The 19,904-nt window shown below is 45.3% G+C and overlaps 1 protein-coding gene across 3 annotated transcripts in view; it reads left to right on the top strand.

The window, feature by feature from the left end:
• Nucleotides 1–19,904, top strand: part of NEDD9 (neural precursor cell expressed, developmentally down-regulated 9) — a 181,988-nt gene that overhangs the window by 150,307 nt on the left and 11,777 nt on the right. For all 3 annotated transcript variants that reach the window (XM_026511491.4, XM_048225656.2, XM_026511490.4), the window contains one exon: nucleotides 3,529–3,975. In XM_026511491.4, the coding sequence (XP_026367276.1) occupies nucleotides 3,529–3,975 (447 nt within the window). The remainder of the gene's footprint in view (nucleotides 1–3,528; nucleotides 3,976–19,904) is intronic.

Raw genomic sequence — 19,904 nt, 5'->3', positions numbered from 1 at the left:
TTGCAGTGACCACGACTTATTATATCAGAGAAATACTGCAAGGTACAGTTCTCTTGATATGTAATTGAATATTTCATATATATATATATATATATATATATATATATATATATATATAAAATAGCATAATTAGAACAGGACCCAACCCTTGACGGAGAACTGACAAGAGGCTGAGTACGGAGGGAACCCAAGGCCAAAGGGCCATTCAGCAAATTAAGTAAGTTGTCACAATAGCTTCCTAAGCCTCCAGCAGTGTTAAGGTACTTGACTTGGATTAACTCATTTCATCCTCGCAGCAAACCCATGAGGGCGGTGCTGTTACCCTCCCTCCCTCCCTCCCTCCTTCCCATCTTACCGAGGAGGAAGTGAAGGCGCAAAAGAAAATAATCTGTTTATTCCATAGACAGGACAAGAATTGTCATCTTCCGAACTTCGCTATACAATGGAGTTGAGCCCAGTTAGGAGGACATTGTGTAGTCGAGCTAAGGTGGCTTAGAGTTCTGGAAAGAGAATTCTCATGTCCGACACCAACAGTGTGGCTTTGGGCAAATGATAAACTGGCCTCCCCAGACCTGTTTCTTTATCTATAAAACAGGGAGGTTGGGTCCAGGGGTTCTCTAAAGGTCTCCGGGAGTGCATGTCACCTTCCGTATGGGAGAGGGATGGGTGTAGACGCGGACTCTTAGTTTGTACAGGTGTTCAGTTACTTACTCCCGTTCAGCCAAGGCTGAGACTCTCTGTCAGTGTGTGAGGTGTCAGGCCATCACGGGGGCGCATGCTACCGGTCCTGCCAAGCAGGCTCTCTCCTTAAAGCCTCACCTCTGCGGGCAGCACGGAGGACTGCTGGGGAATCATGGACAACCAGTCAGGACAACTCCCCAGGGTGCCTCCGATAGTGAGGACAACAGTCTCTGAAAGTTTTCCCAGAGAAACGGCTCTCGGGGCACATCTGAAGCATTAGCATGCTGCTTCCCAGGTGCGGGAAGGTCAGTGGGATAGGAGACGAAGAACATCCAGAACGACTCCCACACGGGGATTTCTAGCTGCCTCCCATCAAGCACGGTCCAGTGTCCCACTGCAGTGCTGCAGGGAGTCCCATGGCAGGGACCCGACTCCACAGGCCTCCAGCTTGCTGATTAGGTCTGCAGTCTTTGCCTTTCTACTGTTTTCTGTTTCTTTTCTTTCCCTTCTTCGTAGTCACTAGACTCGTCCAGCTACCCACCCTCAGCTTCCATAGAACTGGTCCTAATTCTATCAGTTCTGATTTCTCGTGGGGCCTTCTTACCAGCCATTCCCAATCATCGAATGGGGCACCAGCAAAAGGGACAGAGACCAGAGTGCTCGGCTCTCTCCCTACTCTGTAATCACAGTACAACTCTGGTGGAGTGATCTCCCTCAGGTTACTTTGGTACCAAGGACCAGAATCTTGTTGTCTGTAACTCTATGATTTTTCTTTTAAGTTACAGAACACTCAAAAGATGGAAGAAGAGAAAGAGAGATTTTAGGATTATGACATATCCTTAAGTGGTTCCTCAAGCCAGGGTAGGATGCTGAATGATTTTATCTTTATATATGTGAATTTTTGTTAGGAAAAACCCCAAGCTTCCTAGCGTATAAATACTAAGTCAAACCTTCACCTGGAACACAAACGCTTCAGTTTCCCTTGAGCTTCCCTTACTCCTCACCTGTCTACATTATAGACTTCTCGGATCTCAAAAAATTGTCAAGAACGAGAACTTCAACCTTATTCTTAAAAAGCATCCTTGGCGGGGCGCCTGGGTGGCGCAGTCGTTAAAGCGTCTGCCTTCGGCTCAGGGCGTGATCCTGGCGTACCGGGATCGAGTCCCACATCAGGCTCCTCTGCTGTGAGCCTGCTTCTTCCTCTCCCACTCCCCCTGCTGTGTTCCCTCTCTCGCTGGCTGTCTCTCTCTGTCAAATAAATAAATAAAATCTTTAAAAAAAAAATAAAATAAAATAAAAAAAATAAAAAGCATCCTTGGGCTTCCTGGGTACTGACCTCTATGGCTTGATCTCCTTTTCTTAGGTTAAGTAGTTGCACTAAGAGGATTAACAGTAAGAGTAGGACCCCCTCCCAGGTACTGACGGGAGGGGAGCTGCCTTACATAACACAGTCCCCCCCTCAGAGAGGAGGCCCAGCACACAGCACAAGACTGTGGTCATGGGGCATAGTACGGGGGGGGGGGGGGGGGAGATGATTAATGTATGTCAGTTCTAAAGGAATGAAAAGCACGGGGCTGGAAGATGAAATCCACGTTTCTAGAGAAGCAAATGGGGGGGGGGCAGAAATCCAAACAACTGCCAAAAATTCCACGAATATGTAAAGTCCCAAACATGCTCCACCCTATAGGCCGCCCTCCTCCCACAAATGATCATCGTCCCGGTGACTCAAGCGCATCCAGGCACTTCAGTGAAGCACCAGAGAGACCCCTTTTAGTTTTCCAAGTGCTTGCGATGAATTTACAGCATCCCGACTCCTCTGTGTGCTGGGAAGGAGCAGGCATGTGGTGAGGGCTGCCATCGTACTGTGAAACGTGACTGACGCCAAGAAATGAAATCTTCGGAGCCTTTGAAAGGCTTCCAAGAATGTCAGCACGTACTGCTTGCCCACTCTCTGCTGAATGCCTACTTTGGCTGTCTGCTTAGTACTGAATGTGCCAGACGGGCCTTCATACAAAGGGAGAGAGTGTTTTGGGCCCATGAAAGGGGAAGGCAGAGGCTTTCTGACGTGAATGGCGAGATTCAAGAAGTAGGGGGGAAAAGTGGCAGGGTGAGGAGGGGCCTTCAGGAAAGGTATGAATAAAAGACCAAAAAAGAAAGTGGTGACATCTACCTAGATGCGGTGAATTCTTCCTCGCTCCCTGCCATCCAATCTGGAGATGTAGACTGCTGGCACCCTATGCTCCAGGCCTGATTATCATGGAAAAAATACTTGCCTGTCAATTCTCCCTGGATACAAGGACTTCTTGACCAACTGAGAACAAGAATTTGTAAGCCCTGCCAAGGCATATATAAGTCTACTTTTGTTTCCATTTTAACACCAGATATAAACGCCATGTGTACCATTTGTTATTTGGGATTTTCTTTGACTCTCTCTGCCTCCAGTATATGAGAAGCTTGAGAAATGCCTGCTGTGGCACATCTGAAGATCTTGGAATATTTTATTCTTTAAGCTGGCTTTAAGAAAGGAAGAAAAGTGTTTTTGTGTAGTGAACTCTTTACCAGTGCTACTCATAATTCCTTGGCACAGCATCTAGAGCTAGAGGGAAGAACTCTTGTGGTGTTCCGAGCTTCGCCGAGGAGGCAGTCTGATGTCATTGGTGGCAGACACAGTACGTATGTATCTGTGTTTTGTCTGCACCATCTGTTTTTCTCTTTACAGGCTATTGTTCATATTTGTTCTTCTCTCCCTTCCAGGAAGTGTGCCTCTCCATAAGAGCATGGGCTTTCCGTGTTTAAATGACTGAGCTAGCATTCTAACATGAAATCCCTCTGTTCGCTTCTTCCTAGAATCTTATGGCAAGGGCCTTATACGACAATGTCCCAGAGTGTGCTGAGGAACTGGCCTTCCGCAAGGGAGATATCCTGACTGTCATAGAGCAGAACACAGGAGGACTGGAAGGATGGTGGCTCTGCTCCTTACATGGTCGACAAGGCATTGTCCCAGGCAACCGCGTGAAGCTTCTGATTGGCCCCATTCAGGAGACCCCCTCCAATCAGGACCAGCCGACTTCTGGACTAACGCATCAGACCTTTGGCCAACAGAAGCTCTATCAAGTGCCAAACCCACACGGTGCCCCTCGAGACAGCATCTACCAAGTGCCACCTTCCTACCAACATCAGGGGATTTACCAGGTCCCCACTAGCCATGGTACCCAGGAACAAGATGTGTATCAAGTACCACCATCAGTGCAGAGAAGCATTGGGGGGGCTAATGGTCCCCACTTAAGCAAAAAGGTGAGTGAGTGACCGACTGGATTTTTGTTCCTACTTACTTGTTTCCATTGCACTCAGAACAATAGAAATGTTCCCAGAACAAGAACTTGAAACTTTCAAGAACTGAATAGTCTTGCAAAGAGTAAGTACCGAAATACCTGATGTTTTGTACCATTTATCCATTCATCGGTCAGCAAAACTTTGTTCCCATGTCATTATAAATTCTTGTGTCGTTCCAGATCATACTGGATCATTTAAGTTGCTTCTCTCTGTTTTTCTGATAGATCTGCTTTAAGACCTAGGTTCTACACTCAAACAGTTTCCAGTCTTTTCTGTTTCCTCCTTGAGTGGTATAAGGCACCAAATTTTGAACAAGTACAATGATACAGAAAGGACTGACTCTCCTTTCACCAAAAGCTGAACCATGACCCCATTGGCCTGGCTGCACAAGGAACCCACCAGAAGTAAAGGGAGCAAAGAAGCTGGCCGTGGGTCATGCCAACCAACTTTTCTGTAGAGTTGTTAGTTTCAAGGTTGACCCATTTAGAGAACACATGGATACTAGTGAATTTAGAAAGGAGCCATCCTCTCGTCCTTTAAGTAATTCCTGTAATAATGCCGGAGCCAGTGGGTGAAAACAGTAGAGCCAGAATATTTAGGAAACCATTATGTTTAAAAAAAAAAAAAAGGAAAGGACCTCTTCAGCACTCTATATAATTCCAAATGTCACAACAATTTGACATAAATAGAAATTTGTTCATCAAATTAATTTTAAGCATTTAGTATATATATATTTTTAAAGATTTTTTTTAAAGTAATCTCTACACCCAACCTGAGGCTTGAACTCCCAACCCCAGGATCAAGAGTCATATGCTCCACCAGCTGAGCCAGCCCGGCAGGCCCCCTTCATTCAGTATATTTTCGATGCTTGTGATACAGTGATAAACTAAAGCGTGAACAAAGCTTTCGTGATGCTTACATTGTAGTGGGGAGACAAGCAAACACTGCAATGTCAGGTGGAAATACACACTGGAAAGAAAATAATGCTAGTCAACTACGGGGTAATAGCCAACACCAAGATCGTGCTTATGCAAGCATTACAAGCGAGGGCATTTCTCTTTTGTTTACCGGCAAATTCCAAGGGTCTACAATGGGTCCTTTGAGGTTTGGTATTAAGAATGGACTGATTTAATGGAATAAGAAATAAGGGAAGATGCAGTTAGATACAAGAAGGAGCTTGCTGGCTCCAAGAACACTACATATGCGTGTGTCCTGCCTCAAGAAAATCTAATTACAAAGGCTGAATTTACAAACCCAAATCCATTATGGAACTTCTATTCGCATGATAATGGAATTCTCTGTTGGACGAAAAAGGGGGGAGAATCACTGTTGGAGTCCTTCAAATAACAAAACCACGAATGTATTTTCAAATCACCTTTTATGCAAAAGGTTCGTATTACAAACCATTGCTCAAGAGTACCTGTGTTGTTGCGTAAGCCCAGAGCACCCACAGGAGGAGGAATTCCTCAAGAAGTGGTGACTTGTTCTGCCCACTGTCTGGAGGCAAAGTGACTCCATCATGACCTTTCAAAGTCCTTCTTACCCCAGGGACTTTAGATTCAAAGGGAAAGCCAAACCAAGCCTCTATCTCCAGAGGGAAAAAAGAACAGTTGAAAGGTGTAACTATAAATAAATAACTTCTCTCATTCTTAGTCCTGGTTGTTTGCACCTTAAAAATAGCTCTCCCTCAGCTGAGCTAGTGTGAGGCAGACGAGGGAGACCAGAACAGGAAATGCTTGGCTGAAAGGTGGTGGGGTCTAAACTTTCATCACAGTTTATTTTGGCAGGAAGGTGACATGTTTTCCTTTTTAGACTCAACCTTTTTAGTTCCAAGTCTGAAAAGTACTTCAGACTTCTTCCCATTTGATTTGCCGTAACTGCACTGCGGATTTGCTCCTTGACACTCCATCCTTTTAAAGGGGACAGACTTTGACCACGCCTTCCCTTGGATTGATGTTGGGGTGTGCGCTTGAACTCAATGTTTTGTTTGTTTGTCTAATTCTAAAATCAGTGGAACATTTTATGTTTACCAAAAGGCAGATGATTCCTGTAGGAGGAAGCCAACTTCCGAATCGGACCTCTGCCAGCCCTTACGGGGGGAGACTTTTACCAGAACTGAGAAGTAGATAATGCCTGCAGTGCTAAGTTTGAGCTGTGGGGGTCCGAGGTGGAAACATGGCGGCAAGGATGGGAAGGGCAGGAGGGAACGGTCCTGGCTCCTCGCTGCCAAACACCAAGGGTTCTGCAGGATATCCTGAAAGTCATCTGAGCGCCTCTGGTCCCCTAGGCTGACCCCCTCCATCATGTCCCCTAGGCCACTGGCTCGAACCACCATGGGTGTGAGGAAGAAGAACCTCTTCTTTCCCTTCCCCTCTCTCTTCCCTCCTTTCTCCCTCCTCTTTTCTCTCTCCCTCCCTTTCTCCCTTGCTTGCTCTCAGACTCTTTCTCTTTCTCCCCCTTTCTTTCACTTTCGCCTTCTGTCCTTCTTTCCTTCCTTCTTTCTTTCTTTCTTTCTTTCTTTCCTTCCTTCCTTCCTTCCTTCCTTCCTTCCTTCCTTCCTTCCTTCCATCCTTCCTTCCCTCCCTTCTTAGTGGAGATGGCTTGGCTGCTAAAAGGGAATTTTAACCTTCTAGACAATAGTTGTTTTAAAAACTTCTGTCAACATTTTCCTCTGTGTAGGGATCTTCTCAGTGGGTGAGAATCACAGAAATGACTTAAGCCAAGGTCCCAAGAGTTAATCTCAGTACAGCAAGAATCAGGTGGGCTTTTTGGGTTTTGTTTTGTCTTCGGGCTTTTTTTTTTTTTTTTTTTGAGTTCTTATTGTAGCTGACTTAGTGAATAGCCCTATACCCATTTTTCTCTTTACTTTCTCATCTGTAAAATGGTGGTAAGCCCAGAACTGGACATTCTGGAAGTTTAAGCCGTGGTCTTTAAAAGCTATGAAAGAAGAAAAAGAAGAGGAGGAGGATCTTGTTCTAAACCACAGAAGTGTGGTTTAAAACTTTTAGAGAACGTAAGAATCATCTGGAGAGGTTGGAAACGTGAGCTGAAATGCAGATTTCCAGGCCTTTCCCACCAGACATTCTAATCCTGGGGCCTGGGAATCTGCCCTGGGGTGAGCTCGTTAGCTCGTTCTGGGGGAGGTGACCCAGGACTGCATTCCGAGAAACACTGTGAAGTGATGGGGGGGGGGGTGGCTGTGTTCCAATCTGATTGTGATTCGGGACTTCCCATAGTTAAAGATTCCCTTGATGTTGCTACAGACTGTGGACTTCAGGACTTTTATCCACCACAGTTTTTTCCATGAATGAATCATTTAAGAGGAAAAAAAATATTCTGCCTTCTCTCACTGCAACGTTGCTCTTTGGGAAACTGCAGCCGCTACCCACCTAAGACGCCTCTACTCGTCCCGACCACATCAAGTGCCATATGCACCACTTATATCAGTGGTTAGAAAAAGAAAGATAATCAGGTCATCCCCACCCTTTTATGAAACAAGACAACATGAGTATTGTGCAAAGAGTATAGGCTTTGGGGTTAGGCTAACCCTTGGCTCTCTTCCTTCATAGCTATCCATCCCTCGGCAAGTTCCTCAAATTCCCTAGGCTTTGGTTTCTCCATCTGTAAAATGGGAACAAACACAACTACCTCACAGAGTTCTTGCGAGAATTCAATAGAACAACACACAGGAAGGACCTGGCCCAAGGCTTAGCACAGTGGGGACTTAAAAAATTAGTTCCTCTCCCTTGTTTGTCTTTCCTTTCTCAGAGTTCGTTTTGAATGGCCTCAGCCCTGTTTATGCTTCTGATTGTATATCAAATATGCAGATACTTTACTACTAACAATAGGCTGTTCCCTTCGAGTGCATGGCTTGCTGTCTCTTTGCTTCTACAGGAATTTTGCACGGAGTGGAAAAGAACTCTTACAGTTACCTGGAAACCAGATACACGGACACCTTTCTTAATTTCATTGGTCTTTTGCCCTATGGGTTTTGGGTGCAGTGCCGTTTTATCCATCAGGCATGATGGGCAGAATGCCCAGGCCTGAAAGAATGTCTGAGAGCCGCCCCCCCAATAAAATTTTGACTCCAAAATATGAAACACAAAAACTGCAAAATATAAATTAATAAACATTTAGATAAATGTGTAGGAAACAAAATAATGTCAGCTTCATTAATTGCTACGTTTAGAGCTCAGAGCTATTTTATTACATTTGAAAACAATGTATAGGTTAGATTCGTCTCACTTTGCAGAGATTTCTAAATATGCCCTGTGATTGCCAAGGACTCACAGGCAATTTTATTTTATTTTATTTTATTTTTTTAAAGATTTTATTTATTTATTTGACAGAGAGAGAGAGAGAGAGATAGAGACAGCCAGCGAGAGAGAGAACACAAGCAGGGGGAGTGGGAGAGGGAGAAGCAGGCTCCCAGTGGAGGAGCCTGATGTGGGGCTTGATCCCAGAACGCTGGGATCACGCCCTGAGCCGAAGGCAGACGCTTAACGACTGTGCCACCCAGGCGCCCCTCACAGGCAATTTTAAATTAACTGAGTTACTCAGAGTCCAATCATTTGAAAAGCTAAATTATGTATATTTTTTAATGTTCTCGATTCTTTAAAAGCAAAAATTTTACTTACTTAAGGGACTGTGGCTGGGAGTGGAGCCTCCAAAGGTCCAAAAGCCTAAGGGCCACAAAGGTCTAAAATAGCCTCATTTTTCTGCTTCAGTGATTAGTAAAACAGCCACCTGAGTCGCCCATTCTGTGCCTTGATCCACACGGAGAATATGTGTTTCTCTGATTATTTTTTGGACATGTCACTTGTATCGTCACTGATGGAACCAGGTTTGTTTTGCATCCTTCTGAAGATCAGTTTTGAGCTAAATTATAAGCTCCATTCAGGTAGGCAGGGGCCACGGCTGTCGTTCACATCTGGCATTTCCACGTATGGCATTTCCTGCTATAGGCCATGCTCACAGCAGTGTCAGCACATGAACACAGCCAACGAATGAAGGAATGGGGCAGAAGTAAGAAACGAAGCATCTAATTTGAGTTGACCTTTAAGTAAACTGAAAAGTGGTTCTGATCTTATCACCCATCAGATTATCACACACTGTTTAAATCTTATCATCCAGCTTATTACAATCTCTTACAACGTATGTCACATTCTACACGGTAGTTTTCCCCTAAGAAAGGCGTTGGGGAATGCCACCACCTCTTTTCTGTAATCATAACTATCTCTGCACAACAAGTGAGCATTCAAAGCATGATTGATGTAAAGTTCAGCATGTCTGAGAGCCTACCTTTTATTTATTTATTTATTTTTAAAGATCTATTTATTTATTTGAGAGAGAGAGAGCACGAGCAGGGGAAGGGGCTGAGGGAGAGAGAGAATCTCCAGCAGTCTCCCCACTGAGTGCAGAGCCCAGCGTGGGGCTCGATCTCATGAACCTGAGATCATGACCTGAGCTGAAATCAAGAGTTGTATCTTTAACCCACTGAGCCACCCAGGTGCCCGAGAGCCTAACTTTTATGCATTTTGCCCAATGTAGACAAGATCAGTTGACTCCTCCGAGGTCACCTAAAGTGGAGAACAGCACTATTTTTGCTGGGGAGCAGAGCTTTGCATATTCTGTGATTTACCTAGAATGACTTTTCTTCTCCATTCCATCGGTAAACTCTTATTCATACTTTCAAGCCCATATGTCAATGTTCATCTCCTCTGTGAAGCTTCCTGTCTGCAACCCAGCCATTTACTCCCTCCTCTTTGGTCCCCAAAATATGTCGGACTCTTCACTTAATCTCAAGGGAAGCTCATGGGTTCATTAAAACTGCAATGGCTATTACAAGGGTATGATGGGCTGGGCTGGGCCAGTACTATGTCAGGGGTGGCACTCAGAAAACTTTAGATTTATCCAGACCCCATGACATCATCTTTAAAGACCGTGTCCTACCTTCCGAAATGGGACACAGCCAAATGTTGGCAGGAAATGATTAAAAGATTTTTGCCAGGTCTTCCAGTCCCATTCCTGAAAGGTAACATAAGAACCAGAAATAGATTCGCTATAATATTTGTACCTTCTTAGACACTGAGTCATCAGGAATTACACATACACACACGCACACGCATGTGCACACGCACACACACACACACACACACCCTCACCCAAAGCCATTGGTTAGGGAACAGAGGACTTCCCTTATTGGGATTTGAAGCGTTGTGAAATCTGGTCGCCTGTAGCAACACTGACTTACCAGCCAGCTAACTGCTATATCTTAGCAGTATGATTTGTCTACCAACAAGTAAAAATAGATTTAGAGGAAATGAAAGTGCCCCGAGAAGATAAACCCTGACTACACCTCACTTTCCTTTGTTCTCTTCCTATACACACACACACATTACACACCCCTTGAAAACAGCAGGGAGAATTCGAGTTTGACAGGCCACAGAATACCTCTGGCTTCTTCACTTATAAACTCCATGTAGTAGGACCATGTTTCAGAATTGTTCAACTCTCTATAAAGATAATCTGAATTTAAATTCTTTTCCCCCTCAATACATGACTTTTGGGGCTGTGTGGAGAAGTGAACTTCCATCTAAATTCTTTACCCTCAAGAGTCAAGATGAATTCTACATCTTACACAGAATTGGAGGTCCTTGAGCACTTTGGGGCAGGACTTTATGAGCTCACTTTGAAAACGAGAAGTCTCTCCTCCCAGCTGAGCCACCCACGCCAGGGGAATGAGCAAACTGGAACACCTCCCTAAAAATGTACAAAGGTCTTTTTTGTTTGGTCAATGCCAAGGCCTTCTAACTCAGTTGCAATTTGTCATAAAGCTCAGAGATAGTGCGTATTTCTAAGAGTGCATCAGTAACTTTTTGTAAACCCACACCAGAGCAAACAGAGGTAATCTTCCTTCCTTTTTCAATGATTTCATGCTAAGTGACTATGCTTATCAGAGTGAATGGGTCAGATACTGTGTGTGGTATGATGTCTGGCTGGGTGGATAATGCTGTATTTGTGAGGGAGAAAAAAGAATGCATTTATTTATTTGCTTTGATGACAAAACTCAGACTTCATACTGGTGGAATGCATCTTTAAAAGCAGGCTTATTTGAGTACATTGTGGAAAATGTACAGCGAGATCCCATCAGAAGTGCGCTTGGTTCTCAATAGTGCCATACACCCAGTTGTCAAGGTACACTGCTAGAGAGGTATGCTGCTCCTGGCTACGGAGTCACAGCGTGACTCACTTAGAACAGTGTGTCTTCTCTCAAAGTTCTGTGTAACTCGGGAACATCTGAAGAGTGCCGAGGGATCCTCTCTTTAAGGGGACTCCAGAGTAGGTCAATTTTTGAAGCAAAGAATCTTCAGCAATGCTATAATCACATCTGATTTATTTGAGTAATTTTTCTTGGATTTTCTTAAGTCAGGCCATGCTTAAACCAGTTATTTTTCATAACAGTCATTTATTTTCAAATTTACCACCAATTGACTGTATAGCCCTTAGCACGCTATGAAGTTACTCATTTTTCAGGATAGGTGTAGGACGAAAGCAGGGGGTAACCCGAAAGTGCCCTGGGGCCCTGACTCCATGTTGGGGACTTTACATCCATAATTTCATCTGATCTTCTCAACAGCTTCATAAGGTGTTCCTTACCCTCCTCTCTTTATGGGGGAGGGATCTGAGGTCTGAGAGGGGAGTTCACTTGCTGAAGGACATACCTCCGGTAAGAGGTGGCCTTGATATTTGAACTCATGTCTGTCTGAATCTGAAGCTAATGATTTTTACATCCTGGCTAATGGTTGATGTTGCCAAGCCCTAAAATAAGAGGGCATGTTTAAGACATTTCATTAGCAATTCCAGCTCATCAAAATCCTGGGTGCTAAACAGCATCACCTTGGCCAGAAAGAATTAAAGTCACTTCAGAAGGCTCCCACTCCAGAGCTGGAGAGTAGCCTCTATGCTGACGGAGTGTGAGCTGAGGAAGGTGGAAATTCCCGCCACCCGGCTGCAGTGGTCCGTTTCCTGGCAGGCTGATCCAGAAGTCCCGAGCAGATGATTAAGGTGATGTAAAGACCGTGGTATCACTGAGACCATTGCTGCGTTGGCTACCATTGGAAGCACCATTTTTCAAATGACTTCCAATTGGCCCAGATGGATAACTTTATTTAACCAGACACGGTTGTTCCCCCTTATCCACAGTTTTGTTCTCATGATTTCAGTTACCTATGGTCAACCAGGGTCCAGAAGCAAATGATCCCCCTTCTGACATACAGTCAATGCCTACATCACTCATCTCACTTCACCTCATCACATAGGCATTTTATTGTCTTGTGTCGTCATAAGAAGGGTGCGTACAGTACAGTAAGATATTTTGAGAGAGACCATGTTCATATATGGTATATCATTATAATTGTTCTATTTTATTATTGTTGTTCATCTCTGTGTTGAATTGATAAATTAAACTTTATCATAGGTATGTATATATAGGGAAAAGAACATAATACATGCATAAGGTTTGGTACTAATCACGGTTTCAGGCATCCCCTGGGGGTCTTGGAACATATCCATCATGGATGAGGAGAGACTACTGTCTAGTTCAATCTCCCAGAATGCGCTTGCCAGGGAAAGGGGCACGCCCAAAATTTAAGATACCCAGAATTCAAGTTTTACCTCTCAAACAAGAAAGTGAGTTTGTCTGTGAAACTAGGAAAGTAGTAAATTTCTAGTAAATTTCTAATCTGTCTTGCTAATGTAAGCAACCGGACATTGAGAAAAGTAGGGGTGGACTGCCAGACGCAGCCAACCAGGTTCTTATTACTTCTCTGTCATTAACCAGCTGAATAACCTCTCTGAACTTCAGTTCCTTCAACTGTGAAATGGGGAGTAGGGTTGAATTATCTCTAATGGTCTTTGCTAAAATTTTATGATCCAGATATCCTTATCTGACTCTTTCCCAGAGTTACCTGAAAAGTTTAGTAAAACTGCTGGACCTCAAGATTCTTAAAGAAGAAAAAAGAAAAAAGACACTCAGGCATTGATATAAATTTTCAACTTGACCCTGTAAGTTTTGGCAGACCTTCTTACTCGTCCTTTAGGATGCCGTCCGCCTTCCCATCTAGAAACGGCAGTCGCCTCTAGAGGATGGAGCTGTGGCAGTAGAAGGCAAGGAGCAGGAGGAACAAGGGGGTGGGGGGTATGCTGAGCCACGGAGACTCAAAGCTCCCGCAGGCCCATCCCTGTACGTGACAACAGTTTCTAGGGAGTGGCTTCTGCACAACTCTCTTCCCTGCTTTGGTACCAAAAGCTAAGAGTGTGTTTCCTCCTAGAACTTGTTACTTTTTGGTCCATTTTCCTCCAGTCCTCTCGGATATGGCAGAGACCCTTGGCAGGTCACGTGTCTCTCGACGCCAACAGCCCTGCCGCAGCTCCACGTTGTGCCACGTGATGGGTCTGTCCCATCAGCCACTGCGTCCTGTCCCCCAGTGAAGCCGGGAGGGGTCTCCGGCGTGGGAGGAGCCGAGCGCTCCAGGCATCTGGGTCCAGAAATGCGCATGCCTTGCTCCCTTTCCATTATCACATCCCCTTTCAGGCAGTTTGTGGGCATCTCTCTAAACTCCCTTTCAAAATCTAGACGTCGTGCTTGGTGTCCTGTTGAATTTATTTGGACATCCAAAGAACCAAAGCGCTGGTGCCTTTTATGATTCTCCAGGAACATTTCGGCCCACGGGATATAAAAAGTGACTTCGCTGTACCCAGCTCCGTCACGGGGCACATTCAGCTCTGTCCGGAGAAAGACCTCCACCGCTGCGGGAGCCCAGACGTCATTCCCCGCCATGCTCTTTCACGTTAAACCCTCGAGCTGCTCTTTGGCGCTCGGTCACTCCATAGCTAAATATTGCTTTAGCACTTGCTGCACAAAGAGCTTCCTGAAAGCAGCAGGGGAGGCGTGCTAGAGGCCTGACAATCGGGGCACTGTTTCCATGGAGTGGTTTGCCTCCCGAATGCTGTGTTGAAGGAAAGTGACCCCGTTCCACTTCTGAGCCTTCGGTTCTGACTTTTTCCTCCTTCGGAAAAAAAAAGAGAGAGAGGGAGAGACTGGCCACGATTGAGATGTGGCGAGCAAAAGCTGAGTTCTAGCCTAAAAATCAGACAGCAGAATGTCTTTGAAGGAAAGTAAATCACTGCCCAACAACAGAGGGGGAGAAACCTCGATGAGCTCAAGAGAAGCATTAGGAAGGGTGAGCCACGCACTTGGCCCGCGAGGGTGTATTTTTCGGGCCAGATTCGGTTTTCATTATATTGTTGCTATGCGAATAATAAATGAGCTCACTGCTACGCCCAAGCTGGGCAGAGAGAATTTATAGAGAATTAATAAATCCAGCGGAGGCCACATGTGGCTTCTCCTCTGGTCATAGAAAAGAAACTAGTAATCCTGGATTTTAAACAGACGAACCTCTATAACTTTGCCATTTCTGAAAACTGGATCCAAGTTCTAACGGGCAGGCAGTGATACTGGTGATGTTTCTCTCCCTAAGGGCTTTCTTTAAAGGGAAAGGGTCACACAGTTCATGGGCTTTAAGACAAAGAGGTTATTATAAGATCTAATAAATACCGTGGTGGCTCTGTGAATGCTTTTTAAGGGCATTTATGTGAAATAAGTCCTTTCCAGTGGGCGGTTTGAGAAATCTAAATACTCTTGTTAATGCATGAAACCCAGAGATAGTATAAATAAAACAGGGGGTTAGGGGAGATTAGAGATAGACAGGAAGCAATCTAATTTTACTTTCTGCAGATGCCAAGAAAAATGCAAATGGCCGACTGCTAATCAGTGAGGCCTACTTTTGAATTCAGACAATCTTAGGTACTGTTAATGGCGGAGTTATAAATCTGTACTGTAATTATTACGGCACAGTGGCACTTTTTAACTCCTCATCAATTACTCATTATACTTCCCGAGCGCCACCTGGGCTGCCTAGGCCTTGACGAGGCCCTGGGGCGGAACGCCAGGAGCCCGGTACACACGTTCCTGCTCTGCTAGATTGATGGGTAAACTCCGGTGGTCATTTATCGAGGCATTATCTGGATATCAGAAGAAAGGATTGTGTCATTCTGGCTGTTTCTGATGTTCCTTTGCAATGTAGAGACTTAGACCCAGAGAATTAAATCATGGGGCACAGAAATCCAAACAGCTACAAAGACCCCTCCCTACCCTTCCAAGTGGGATTTCTTCTTATTTTTAAAAATTCTGTTAAAATTATTAAAAATTCTATTTTTGTGATTTTTGTAATCATTGACGCAGGCATCTATCAAATGTAGAAGTATGAGCAATAATAATGATAAGCTTACCCTAGAACAGTTGACCTCTGCTCCCCCCTCCCCACCCCATCTCTGCCTCTTATCCATTCCACCCAGTTCTTTCTGTCAAACAGTAGGATTTTTCCGCTTCCTTTTTACTGTTTTTTGTTCTTTACGTTGCTGGTAGCATGGCAGGAGGGAAGGAATCAAAACAGGCGTGAGTGTTGGAGGAGAGAGATGAAAAGTTGCCATAAGTAGCGAGTGGTAGGGCTGACGTCAGAAGGAAGGATGGCAGAACATGGCGGGACCTGAGACCCTATTAATTGGCTTTCAAAGGATTCGAGGGGTGGGGAGGGTCTGCCTGCCTGATTGGCACAGCTGGCTCCCCTCCCGCTTCCCACAGCGTGCCACTGAACCGGAGGCATGCCGGCTGAGAAGTCTTCCTAACCTCAGGGCCTTCACAGCAGCTAGGCCCCACTCCCAGGCACCCGCCAGCGAGCTCTGCTCTGAGGAGGTGAAGTGGATGCCCACGGAGACTTGCTGAGACCTCGGCCCCAGGGATACTATGTAAGCAGGAGTTGTCTTGAAAGTATGTTGTTTCTAGACATTCCAGTTGGGTATGGAGATCCTCTTGACAAACCCAGCTTGTGATTTCCACTGAAAAGGCCTTGTCTGAAGAGAAATCCAATCGAGAGTCCTGGGTTTGGGACATTGCCATCTTTTTCTTGGGTAAATAGGTTTATTTCTATGCCTCATAAAGCACGTTTTTCTCCTGGGGTTTTCCACTGGAGTGTCTGGGGCTGTTAGAGTGATAACTGTGACAATGGCAATACTGATAAGACCAGAGTAAAATAGTAACCCAAGTAAATCTACTGATGGCCATCAAGAACCAAAGTCTCTTGTCACTTACTGCTTTGATGTGAAATTCCCATCACCTCATAGACCTCACGGGAACACTGTATGCATTGGTAAAGATTAATTTCTTTCTATTTGACTCATATCTCATGATTAAATTTTGTTTGCTCCCATGGTTTAATCACACAACATTTTGAAAGCAAACAGCCTCGAGATCTGTGGTCACTAAGACACAGACCACGTCCTCCACATATTGGGAAGAGAGCAAAAATTGGCTGTTGTCTTTTTCTGCTGTCTTGTCTCCTGTATTCCTGGGTATCTTTGTAGGGTGGACATTGTATTTTTAAATATTTGTAAGAAATAATTTAAGGCCCATAAAGATGTTCTCTATTTCCAGAGAGGATTTTATTTACTTGCGCCAGCCTCCCAGCCACACATAAATCTAATTTCAGGTTTTGAGATGTTCTTTCTGACCCTGATGAGTGAAAACCTGGTTTCAGCCATGCAAGGGTGGCTTCCCTTCCAGCAGCTTCTCACTTTTACATGTAGCCCTTAGGATCCCAGCCCAAAGGGGGGGTGGTTATGAGGGTCACAACCTTGGGGAGCCCTAGAGTCCAATATTCCCCTGCACCCAAAGACATTGCAAAAACACACAGTGTGGCCTCTCGGACACCTGTCTCACATCAACAAATGTCCCCCAGGAAAAAAGCAGCGTTGAAGTGTGGGCTGACCTCTGTGAATTCTTTCTCTGCTCCCAAATTTGGACCTGATCATTTTTTACTATCTTTTAATGCTTTAATGCTGTGAAGAAGATTTTTAATATCTTTTCCTCATTTTCTAAAAGCTGTCTTCAGTAGGATGGTTGATCTGAATTACCAGGTCCACAACTTAAGTCGAAAAGTAAAAAGCCGTATAACCCAGCAATTATAAGAGAATTGTAATAGAAATAACTAAGGCTTAAGGGGCTTACCCGATGCCGGCTGCTTTATGTGCTTGATCTCATTTAATACACTAATAGTCTCATTCTACGCAGGAGGAAACGGGCTTAGAATGGACAGATGCCTTGGTCACATTCTCCCATGTGGTAGAGTCGGCTCTGCCTGAGTCCGGCTTATGTTCTCAATCACTCCCCTCATCAGACCGAATCCTTTCCATGAGTTAAAGACCGAGTGTGGCCATGGCCTGTGATACACAACATCCGTTCCTTTCCATTGTGTTTTCCTTCTGATATTAACGTAAACTGCAGAGTTTGTTTTGCTTTCTTTTTGCAAAACTCCCCCATATGTTTCTAGCTTGGGGCTGAAAAGAACACAGATGTTCATGTCACATGCAGCCTCTAGACTGGGGAAAAGGAAACCATCTAGCAGCCCGTCTTGGCCTCCATGGTGGTTTGCACCAAACAGTGGTGCAGGTGATCGTGCTTCCGTGGTTTCTGATGTCTTGATTTTATCGAAAATTCACTCTGCTTTGTTGGCTTCCTCACTTGCCCGACCTTCCCATGCGTGGCTGAGAAGAGCCCGTTCCGCCCCTTCTCCCATGGGTCCCACTCATCCAAGAGCTGACTCACCTGGAAACCAACCTCATCCTACACAGGCAGACCCTGTCTCCTGTCCTGTCCAGTTCCACACCATCTTGCTTGAGAAAAGCCTCGAGTCTTCCTTTAGCTCATTAACATACCCAGTCAATGCATTTATCCAAGCCTACTACAGTCAGGGCACTGTGCTAGGCCCTGCTGTGGATCTACAAATGGAGGAGAAACGGCCTCTATCTCCACCATGCCTTGAGTAGACATGGGAGGCACTGAAACGGACCACAAGTGATAAGTTCCCTTAGAGATGTACGCATAACGTGCTTGGGGCGTTCCAAGGAGAAAGGTATTCTATCTGTCTGGAAAGGCCCCATGGGAGAGAGACACTTAGCCTGGCCTTGAAAGCTGAATAAAATGTGAATTATGAGGACGGGAAGAAGAGTATCTTGGACAAAGACACAGCACGAGTGAAGGCACAGAGGTGGGGCGCACAGGACATCGGTATAAAATGGTGGAGTTCCTCCGTCTTGCCAAGGAATGGAATTGCTAAAGAGCTTTTTGGGCCCTGCCCTCAGAAGTTTTCAAGGTATTGAGAGAGGAGGGCAGAAATACATAGATGAACACAAGATGGGCCCCCTGAGGGCCAGAGACATGGTTGGTTTGGCCAGGATGCTGTTTGAAATATTTGAGCCGATTCTGGAAATCAGATTTCACATTAAAAAATCCAGATTTCTGGCTTCTCCCGAAAATTTGAGAGACTTAGCAACACGGGGCCCATTTTCTCAGGACGGCAGCTGGCTGGAGCTGAGGAGTGGCTGCTTTCCTTCAGGAGGTTGTGAGTTCTGTCTTCCCAGCACAAAATCCCAGCTCGTTTCTCCCTGCATCTCATCTGCTGGGCCCCACAGGCATCTAAGCATCAGGCCTTTGCTGGGCTACAGGTGCAAGCCCAGGCCAAGGGCTGGGGAGGGGTGAGTGGCCTGGCCCACGGGCCTCTCTTCCAGCTCACTGACTCATACATGCTGTTTGCCGGGCTCCCCTGGCCCCCCACTGCCACCCTAAACACGAGCTCCTCTTCTGTAAAATTTCAGCATGCACGGCTCTCAAAATTATGAGACACTGGAGGTATTTAAATCATCTCTAAAAGCAGCTCGTGGTGGCCGGGCTCTGATGCTGAAAATGGTGTGACTCAAACACGTCAGAGTGTGGGGTCGGGGGCCCTATGTGTGTTTGCTTGCTTTTAGGCAAGCACATAATCAGAGCAATAACCCCACTCTCTGGACTTTGGACGCCACCCTGCCTGGGACATTTATTAAATGGACTATTCCTTTCCTAAATGTCTACATCTGCCCCTCCTCTCCTCTCTTCTCGAAGTGTCCACCTTCAGACTCTTCAGTTAGTTAAGAAGAATAGTATCCTAACATCTGAGGACCAGTCAGATTCCTCATGGGGCCGATCATCCGTATTTGGAAAATGCAAATCCTCTGTCAGGGTCATCAGGAAAGGGGCTGCAGTAGCCCTCGGTCCGAAAGCCCCAGGAATCCCCGTTTCTAGCCCCGTTTGCATCAACTCTAATGAACTAAGAGGTCAGTTTGGTAGTTCCTAAAGCTAAGCCCTTGTAACTATAAATAAATACACAGAATAAAAGGAGAGCACAAAAGAAAAACCAACGGAGGAAAAAAAGGAAATGAAAAACCTGACTTCGTGTCATTGAGAAAATTAGGTTTGAAATGCCTTCTGTGTAGCAATGCCATCAACGCCTTGCCCTGCAAACGCCCAGGAGAGAAGGCTTCTGAAATTTACATTCCCTTGGCTCGACCTTGTTGTTCCTCCTAAGCTGAGGTTCAGTAATTCTGGGACAGTAGAAAGGTTTTTGTGTACTGGGTCAAGCAGGAAGAAAAGGTCTTATGACCACAGAACTGGATACTTTGTAAGGTACAGAACAGTCAGCACTTTCCTCCGAGGAGAGAACACACAATTGGCATGAAAGTCACCCAAGCAACGGGTCGAGGAGGAGAATGTCCAAAAGGAGAACACTTCCAGCTCCTCGTTCCCTCAGACGTTACAGAGTGGGTCTCTGTCTACCCTGGCTGTGTCTGACCAGATGCAAAACGCTGGTCCCTTTTAAATGCTATTTGTGGACCAGCGTGAATTAGACGGTACCATCGGGAATGCTGCAATCGAATCGGGGGGGATTTTATTTTGTTGG

This window comes from Ursus arctos, unplaced genomic scaffold (assembly GCF_023065955.2).
Source record: "Ursus arctos isolate Adak ecotype North America unplaced genomic scaffold, UrsArc2.0 scaffold_31, whole genome shotgun sequence".
Taxonomy (NCBI): Eukaryota; Metazoa; Chordata; class Mammalia; order Carnivora; family Ursidae; genus Ursus; species Ursus arctos.
Note: the sequence above shows the minus strand (reverse complement) of the source record. Positions and strands in the feature narration are given on the sequence as shown.